We start from the raw sequence: 9,639 nt of genomic DNA on the forward strand, positions 1-9,639 counted from the left end.
ATCATCACCTGTTCTCTCACAGGTTGTGAACGTCTGACAATAATTATTAGATTTTGTGTTGTGATCTCCTTCACAAACCTTATTTTCATTTTTGCACGAGAGTTTAATGCACGTGCAAGATATTGTTTTGTTCCCACAATATTTATATCCACTGTTTTCTTCATGTAAGATTATTTGATTTTTTTCCTCTTTGTTACTTATTTGTACTTTGTTTGCGGAAGATTTTGATTTTTTTAACAAGGTTTGGTTTGGTTCACGTGTGTGTGTGTGTGTGTGTGTGTGTGTGTTTCAGTTTTTGTTTGAATTTGATGGGAAATTTGATTTTACTTAAAAATTTATTCATTAAAGTTTAAAATGACAGAAGCTGGTTTTTTTTTTTTTTTTTTAAGAAATCTTCAAACTGAACTGCGATCTGTTTATTTTTTGTTTTTTTGTCTCCAGTGATGACAGGCCTGACAGCTGTGAACCCTTCACAATAAAAGCCTGTCTGTGTTTGGTTAAATCATGAAGGTCACCATCAGTAAAGCGGCATTAAGCAGCTGATCCACAGACCAATCAAATGTCGTGTGACACACACACACACACACACACACACACACACACACACGCACGCACGCACGCACAGTCAGCGGCTGCACATTGTTTGTTGTCACGTCAGTGAACGCATCGCACTGAAATAAAGACTAATAATCCATCCGATAATCGATCACTTTCTAAACTAATCTGTCAGAAAAAAAACAAATAGTTTCCTTCATAAGTCTGCTTTCATTGGTCTATGATCACCTCGAAGTGATTGAAGGAAATCAAATAACCAATCAATCGGTTCAGTTGAAAGGTCACGTGGCGTCATTCGTTGTTTTTTTGATTTGTTGCAAACAGAACAAAATGAACACATGATGGAAATTCTTTGTGCCATTTTAATGGTTTTTGATTCATTTCTGGAAACTTTTTCTTTGTGTTCAGTAATAAACTGAATTTCTTCTGAAATGATCATTTTATTTGAAATCTTTAGACTTTGCCTTCGTGTGTTTAGATGACATGAAGACAAGAATAAAACGATCTTTAGATTACAGAGCTTCACTGTCTCTGTCTTCAGGACATTATAAGTGGACATAACGCGCCGCTTCGGGGATCATGTTGGCGGCTAATTAGCGGGTAATTACAGGATCATCAGAGACATTTCGCGGCTCTGCGGCCACAACGTGAGAAAAAGCTTCAGATCAAAGAGAAATCTGTTCAGGTTCACGGAGCGCGCGGAGGTTAGAGCCCACAAAGAGACGCGGAAACCGGCGACGGCGGCGGCGCTTCGAGGCGCTCTAAGGCCGCCGGAGGCGCGTCGGGCTCGGCTGGTTCAGCAGCAGGTCTGAGCCTGGAGAGCCGAGCCGGAGACGAACCCGAACCCGACCCGACCCGAGAGGTCCGACTGACGAGAAGAGAAGAAGAAGAAGAAGAAGAAGAAGAAGAAGAAGAAGAAGAGCAACAAACAAAACAACAAATAAATAAGAAGGAAAGAAGAAGAAAGAAAAGATCAACGTAAGGCGAGAAAATGAGGGAATAATGTTCAAAACCAGAGAAGAAGATCAAACAATGAATAACTGATAATCGATAAGAAAACGACGACGTCTTCTTAACTGAAAGAAAAGACACAAGAAGAGTTTTCTGATGATTTTTGATTCCATGAGAAATAAAACTCCCAAACCCTCAGTTCAGATCAGCATCTTATCTTATCTTATCTTATCTTATCTTATCTTATCTTATCTTATCTTCATCAACAGAGGAAACATTCAGATCCACCTGAAACGAGATACGAGCTTTTCACATCGTCATCCACGCGCGAGAAAATAAAATATTTTAAACTTCTCGTCCACAGCTGACGTCAATACAAACAACAACAACAACAACAACAACAACAACAATAATCATCATCATCATCATCAACATCACAAACAGGATTTCACAAAAACAGGAAGAAAAGTTGTGAAATCTAAATTGATCTGTTCAATAATGAGAAAACAACAACCAATCAATAAATGTTTCCTCGTTTTATTTCAAAATGACAGAATAAGTTAAGAACATGAGAAGAAGAAGAAGAAGAAGAAGAAGAAGAACATGCAGCAGAGTCGAAAACCCACAAGAAACAAGCACACGACGAAAGAGAGAGAGAGGGGCTTCTGTCCTTTTTAACCTCCACCCTTCATCCTCCACCCTTCATCCTCCACCCTTCATCCTGCCTTATATCCTTTAGTCAACCCTCCTCTCTTTCTTACTCCTTCCTTGCTCCCTTTCCTGCAGACCTGGTGGAGGATGATGAAGATGAAGAACAGGATGTCAGGGTTGAATAAACAGCCACTTCTTTCCAGAAAAGAGAAGAAGACAACTTCCCACTTCATTCATGCACATGGTAATAATTATCAATAATCAATAATCAGTGATGAACAGAAGAGTTTGAATACACAGACGCGTCAACAGTCGGCAGACAGGAAGTGGTTTCTCCTTTTACACACAGAGTGGGTCACCAAACAAAGATCCTCTATTCCTCATCAATATTTTTCTGATCTTCAATCGATCCATCAGGATCAAACTGTTCATTGATCTTCATAAATGACTTTCCTTCACAGAAACTTGATTTTCAGTAAAGCTGTTTTTTTAAATGAAGGTGAATTTTTTCAAAAATGTTAATTTGAAATGAAAAATAAAGATTAATTTTATTATTATTATTATTATTATTATTATTATTATTATTATTTTTTGTAATAAAAAGCTTTGAGCAGCTTTTCAGCCCTGAGTCTCGTCTGCAGGTGACCAGGAAACCTAAAAGAAGCCGTTCAAGACGTCGCCTGGCTCTCGTTACCTCATCAGCTCGTTGACAAGATGATCGTTAAGTTATTGATAATCGTTACTTGCGTCTTCTCACGCGAGGATTGAGAGCAGAGTTCTTTTCGTTCAGAGGGAGGCTGGAGAGCGACCCTCAGACTGAACCGACGATGAAAACCTGCCGATCGAGTCTGACTTCGCATCATTGGAGCAACAGCGATTTTTCTATAAACTGCGTCCAGTAACATCCAGGTAAAAAGGACACGGAGCAAACGGCGTCAGAGTCTCTGCTGCCGTCGTCATCGACGGTCAGCTGACACGTTTCCTCCAACAGGAAGTTTCACTGAAGTCAAAGTGAACAAACATTTTTCTTCTTCTTCATGTTTCATCATCTGATGAAGCTGAAGTGAACCTGTCGCACCGCTCACACCTGTCGCACCGCTCACACCTGTCTGTGTCTAACATGCAGTGAGGTTACAGGTGTGAGGTCACACTAGACATTTTCAGATGTGAAAATGTGTTTTCAGTTGCTTCATGTTGATTTTCCTTTCATGCAGAAACAAACAGCAACTCGACTGTTTTTATTAAAACCAGATTTAGAATCAATAATCAATGAAAACATCCGATCAATACACTGACGACTTTCTGCAGACAGATGATCAAACAGCGAGAAACTGATCAGAAGTCTGCTGGATACAGAGGCGGGAAAGTGTGTGTGTGTGTGTGTGTGTGTGTGTGTGTGTGTGTGTGTGTGTGTGTGTGCGAACTGAGCCTTTAAATAAAAAAAGCCTTTTGATGTGTGTGGGGGGGGTGGGGGTTCACTCTGAGGGTCGCGACCCCTCCGGAGGTCAGCGGAGAGGCAGACGAGGTCGTGGGAGAAACAAACCTTCGTCATATTTTTGATCAAAAAACAGGAATTATAATAATTAAGCCATCACTGTCACCATGACAACCACACCATGGCCACACGAGGTGACCTCTGACCTTTAAATCTTCACTGAAACAAACCGAACCTCAAACAGGAAGCAGGAACTTCTGACACATTAAACTCGGCCTCATTGAAACTTTAGGTCTTGAAATCAGTGGTTGTCAAGCTGTGGGTCAGGGCCCTCTGAGGGTCTCAGGGTGAGGGTGAGGGGTCTTCAAATCAACACGCAGACTTTTCTCTGATGTCAGCAGACAGATTCTCCTCCAAAAAAAATAATAAAACAACGTGAGGAGGACCAGGAGCTATTCAGTACAGTAGTATACCAACAAACCAGAATCACCAACATGGATGGAACTCCTGGACTCTGATGATCCTGGTCTGATTTGAGGGGACTGTGTTGGAGGTTTTAGTAACAGCCTTAAATCTTTGTGATTGTTGTTCTGGACCTTCACACCTTAAAAAATGATCATGGCTCTGTATGTAAAAGGAGAACACAGACCTGGGATCAGTTTAAACAGCTGAGCGATAATGTGTCTCTTTGTGTCCTGGTTTGGTCACAGTGCAGGAGTTCAGTTCAGCTGCTGCAGAAACCAGCAGACCAGCAGCAGCAGAGTCAATCCGATTCAGCATCATCACAGTCAGACAGGAAGTCCAGGACGGCTGCATGCAGAGAGTAAGAGTCCAAAAAGGAAGTGCAGCAGGTACTAAGAGGTGTTGAGGAGCGGTCTGGGGTACACCCCCTGGTAGTAGGAGGCCTCCAGAGGCTCCATGGTTCTACCCCCGAGGCCGGACGCCCCCCCAGCACTGTAGGAGGAATACTGCAGTGCCTCGTAGGCCTTCAGGTCCAGTTTGTGCTGCTGCTCTGAAGACGACATTAAATTATTGATGGAGAACGGATGGTTGAAGGAGTAGTGGGGGTCTCCTTTGAGGTGGAGCTGGGACTCATGTGCCATGGACTGGGGGGGTAATGACAGGGAGGACAGGAGCTGGGAGCCAGACACCTTCAGGTCAGACGCCCCTACAACACCTCCCCGCAGGTCCAAACCGGGAGGTGAGGCCGCCTGGCTGGAAGTGGGCAGGGAAGAGGAGTCCAGGAGTCCTGGAGGTTTGATGGAGTCCCCAGAAGGAGATGCTCCTCCCCCTTGTTCCTTCCGGCTGTCAGATTTCGGTGACATCTTCTTCTCACACTTGAACCTCTTCTGGCGACGCAGGTAGCAGCCGTTCTCGAACATGTTCCCAGAGTCCGGGTGCAGGGTCCAGTACGAACCCTTCCCTGGTTTGTCCGGCGAGCGTGACACCTTGACAAAACAGTCATTGAAGGACAGCGAGTGTCGGATGGAGTTCTGCCAGCGCTGCTGGTTCTGCCGGTAGTATGGGAACAGGTCCATGATCCACTGGTAGATCTCGCTCAGCGTCAGCATCTTGCTGGGTGCCTGCTGGATTGCCATGGTGATGAGTGAGATGTAGGAGTAGGGGGGTTTGGCGTGTGGGTAACTCCGTCTGAACGCTTTGTTGTCACGGCCACGGTTCAGTCCGCCACCACCATATGCCATGCTGGGGCTCATGGTGGGACTCATGCCCCCATATGGGTTCAGACTCATCGAAGCCTGCTGGGCTGACACCGAACTCATACTGGACGGGCTCAGAGCCCCGCCCATTGAGGCCACGCCCCCACCCAGGCCCGACATGCCCACCTGAGCCGAGCCACCCATGCTGCCCACTGGGGCGGGGCTCAGACCAGTCCCACTGTACGACATGTTGAAGGAGCCTGACGTGGTTCCACTGCTGGACATGTAGCCTGACATGGAGCCCATTCCTAGACCAGAGCCCATCCCACTGCCAGCCATCGGAGAGTACATCTGCAGAGAGATCATAGACTGTTAGACCAGAGGCAGTTTCACCAGACCAGATCCATTTACACTTGAACCAGTTAGACCAAAACCAGAACAGTTTGACCAGAGTGCAACCAGCTGCTGGCCGTTGGAGAGTACCTCTGCTGAGAGACCAGTTTTGAACTGTTTAGACCAGAAGACCAGAACCTGCTCAGATCAGAAACACTTATCCAGGTCAGACGCAGCTGAACAAAATGAAAAGTCAGTTGGACCAGAACAATACGATGAGATGGAACAAGTCAGAGCAAGTTTAGAACCAACTAGACCAGGTCAGAGACTAGAGCAGAACAGAACCAGCTGGAATACAACCACATACACCAGCTCAATGAGTAGATTACAGCCAAAGATGGTTAGTCTAGATTAAAAACAGTTAAAGCAGACCCAGTTGGACCAATATCAGGACCAGTTAGATGAGATTAGAGACAGACTATGTCTATAAGACAAAAACCATCTTATGTACTACCAGTTAGACCAAACTGGTAAGATCAGATCAGAGACATCTAGCCTAGACCAGTTAGAGCAGATCAGGACCACTTCGAGTAGAACCAGCTGGACTTCATGCTCTGCTTCACGTTCAGGTCTTTGTACATCAGAGACTAAAACCAGTTGATGTCCACTCAGACCAATTTCAGAAATGAATGTAATCAAACTGGTTTCTGATCCAATCCTGTTCCGGACGGACAGCGCAGACTTATCAATATTTCCTCAGGACTGTGGATCAATATCGGACCGCAGACGGCGCTGATGTTACAGCCTCATGCTTCATTTGATAAGAGTTTGAAGTGAAGTTAATCAATTCATAACATCCGTTAATTTACTGCTGATGACAAGCAGAGATCCATGAATCCATGATTCATGTGTCCATTCAGGGAAAAGCCCTTCATTAACTAATGAAGCAGATTTTAAAGCGTGCGTGACATCGACTGAAGATGTTATGAAGGGATTACTCCTAAATTAATCCTCCATTTACACCCGAAAAGAAACAAGAGAAAACGCATTTTCATGAAGTTTATTTGAAGATATTAATTCATGTTTGATAGTTTTAATGTTGATCGGTCCATTTCAGGAGTTTTTCACCCACCATTAATGAACCCATTAATGAATCCATTAATGATCCTTTAAATTCCATTACTAATAACTTGTGACATCACCATTAATGCATAAACGAAAGAGGACACAGAGCGATCAATCATTATGACAGATCAATCAATACCAGTTCATCTTAGAGGATGAACACGAAGCACCTCCTCACCCCTTCATCCAAATGAACACATGCTCGTTCCAGGCTCTTTTTAGAAATGAATGTGTGAATGATTAACTTCATGGCATCATAATTATTGATCATCTGCAGAGGCTCCTTCTGTCTCTGATCTGAGAGCAGTTCAGAACAAACGGCAACGGTATTATCAGACGGACATTTCATGTTTGACGCTGACCTCAGATCAGATCTCAGAGCAGGACTTTGACTCTTCATTTATTTCTTATTGATTTTTAGTCTTTTATTCTTTGTTCTTTATTCTTTTATTCTTTTATTCTTTTACTCTTTTTAGTCTTTTATTCTTTGTTCTTTTACTCTTTAAGTATTTTATTCTTTTATTCTTTATTCTTTTTATTCTTTTATTCTTTTACTCTTTATTCTTTATTCTTTTACTCTTTTTAGTCTTTTATTCTTTGTTTTTACTCTTTAAGTCTTTTATTCTTTATTCTTTTACTCTTTATTCTTTATTCTTTTACTCTTTATTCTTTATTCTTTTACTCTTACTCTTTATTCTTTATTCTTTTACTCTTTATTCTTTATTCTTTTACTCTTACTCTTTATTCTTTATTCTTTTACTCTTACTCTTTATTCTTTATTCTTTTACTCTTTATTCTTTATTCTTTTACTCTTTATTCTTTATTCTGTTACTCTTTTATTCTTTTACCCTTTTATTCTTTTATTCTTTATTCTTTTCATTCTTTCTTTTACTGCCGTCTCTCACACCATCATTTCACCGGCGGGATCGATGAACTTTTTTCTTACCTGATTCATGATTGGGGCTGAAATGAGACACTGACAGACAGGTAGACTGTCACCTTGTCTGTCTGTCCGTCCGTCCGTCTGACTGACTCTAAATTATTTCTGACTTCCAGCTGATTGTTTAGCGGAAACGTTTCTGTCGTCCGTCTCAAACGTTCAGTCGCTGTTAAAAAACCTGATTCGATCTTCAGAATAAACACGTGCTTTATTTTATCCAACTCTTTATTTTCTATAATATTAAATTAGGTTTTAACATCAGTGATCTTAAATCAGATTTTGAGCTGTTTGATTTGATCCGAGCGGCCTGTTCGCTTCTTCTCTCCTCAGTCTGAACTCAGAGTGAAAGACTCAGACTAAAAGTGAAAGATTCAAACTAAAAGTGAAAGATTCAAACTAAAAGTGAAAGATTCTGACTAACATAAACTGGACACAGAAATGATTAAAGAAAGGTCATTTTTGAACTGATTTTCTATCAAGTTTAATAGAAAATCCCCAAAATTCAGTTGATATTTTGTGTTTTTCACATTCTGTTGAACTGCAGTGATTAAAGGTCAGAAACACTTTGTGATTGATTATCAGCTGATTTTTGTCAATAATGTTGTTCTGAACAGTGTGAGCTCGCAGCGCGGGAACACCTGATCATTAAGATCAGTGACTGATTGATTGAAAGAATCCGCTTTTCTTTCTAAAAATGATTCCACATAAAATCAGAAACCAGCTGCTTCACGTTTCTTCAGTCTTTTTATTCCATGAATCTTTTTTGAGAAATCATCTTCAGTTTGTTTCAAACGTAAATTCACATTATTTCATCCGTCTTCAGATATTTGTCAGCGTATTATTATTATTATTATTATTATTATTGAATTTCTTTTCTTTTCTTTTATCTTATATTATTTTTTGCTCGGAGTGCTGAAATTTTCCTCAGCCATCAATCAAACATGGTGACTGCAAAAAATCAAATCATAAATTTAAAGATTTGATTGGTCCTTCGGCTATAAATTATTTTATTTTATTTTATTTTATTTTATTTTATTTTATTTTATTTTATTTTATCAGATCAGATCAGGGTTTTATGACGTTGCAGTTTTCAGTTTTCGTCTTTTTTGGAAACTTTTCGGATCAAACCTCTTTGAATCTGAAGCGGCTTCATCGACGCGTTTTCTTCCTGGTTTCCTTTGATTCTTTCTCTTTTGATCCTTTCTGTTTTTTTCTCTGGATTTTCATTTAAACAGACATTTTTTCCTCCACTCTGTTGTTTTAAACGCGCTCATTTCTCAAAGTTTCCAACATTCACATTAAAAATGAACTCGAGTCAAATAATGACCTCCGTCCTCAATTCTGGATCATTTTACTGGAAAACTTCCGGAGCATTTTCCCTTCAAATTTGGATTTATCAGGACCTGATCCGGACGGGTCTGGCCCGGGTCTTAGACCCTCACAGTGCAGGTAAAAGCAGCGGTAAAGCGGGCAGAGTGTGACCGACCTCCTCGCTGTAGTATCCGCTCCAGTCCGGAGCTTCGTGTCCTTCCATCTTCACCGTGCCCAGCATGACGGGAACCCGCAGGCGGAACACGGATCCCGCTGGTCCTTGTCCCGTTCTCCTGGTCCTGTCCCCGGTCTGTGTGTGTCCTGTACAGGTGGAGGCGTGCCGAGCAGAGCCGAGCCGAGCCGAGCCGGGCCAGGAGGAGAGGAGAGAGGCAGAGTGTCAGTGAGGAGGAGGAGGAGGTGATGGTGACCTGCGGACTGATGTGGTCCTCCTCCTCCTCCAGGTCCAACCCTCCAGGTCTCATCTCCTGCTCCTCCTCCATTCAGGCACGCGCGCGCACACACACACACACACACACACACACACACACACACACACACACACACACACACACACTATACCAGCTGTTTCTTATCAACATGGAGAAGAAAATAATTCATGTTTTATCAGACAGAAAAATATTTGACCATGTAAGCACGATGCAGGAGAACATGAGTCCTTT

The 9,639-nt window shown here is 42.1% G+C and overlaps 1 protein-coding gene across 1 annotated transcript; it reads right to left on the minus strand.

Annotated features, from left to right (window-relative positions):
- Window positions 1-2,046: 2,046 nt before the first annotated feature.
- foxa1 (forkhead box A1) lies at window positions 2,047-9,328 on the minus strand. Its single transcript, XM_076748924.1, has 2 exons — window positions 9,135-9,328; window positions 2,047-5,601 (listed from the first exon to the last, which is right to left on the minus strand). Exons 1-2 carry the CDS (start codon window positions 9,198-9,200, stop codon window positions 4,447-4,449), a joined length of 1,221 nt encoding a protein of 406 aa, XP_076605039.1. The 5' UTR covers window positions 9,201-9,328; the 3' UTR covers window positions 2,047-4,446.
- Window positions 9,329-9,639: the final 311 nt, after the last annotated feature.

This window comes from Chaetodon auriga, chromosome 14, assembly GCF_051107435.1.
Source record: "Chaetodon auriga isolate fChaAug3 chromosome 14, fChaAug3.hap1, whole genome shotgun sequence".
NCBI classification, from domain to species: domain Eukaryota; kingdom Metazoa; phylum Chordata; class Actinopteri; order Chaetodontiformes; family Chaetodontidae; genus Chaetodon; species Chaetodon auriga.

Bases quoted from the DNA above. Each gene is read 5' to 3' on its own strand.
- foxa1 (XM_076748924.1), bottom strand. From the start codon at position 9,200: ATGCTGGGCACGGTGAAGATGGAAGGACACGAAGCTCCGGACTGGAGC. The intron at 5,602-9,134 runs GTCGGTCACACT...ATCTCTCTGCAG, and splicing joins GCGGATACTACAGCGAGGAG to ATGTACTCTCCGATGGCTGG.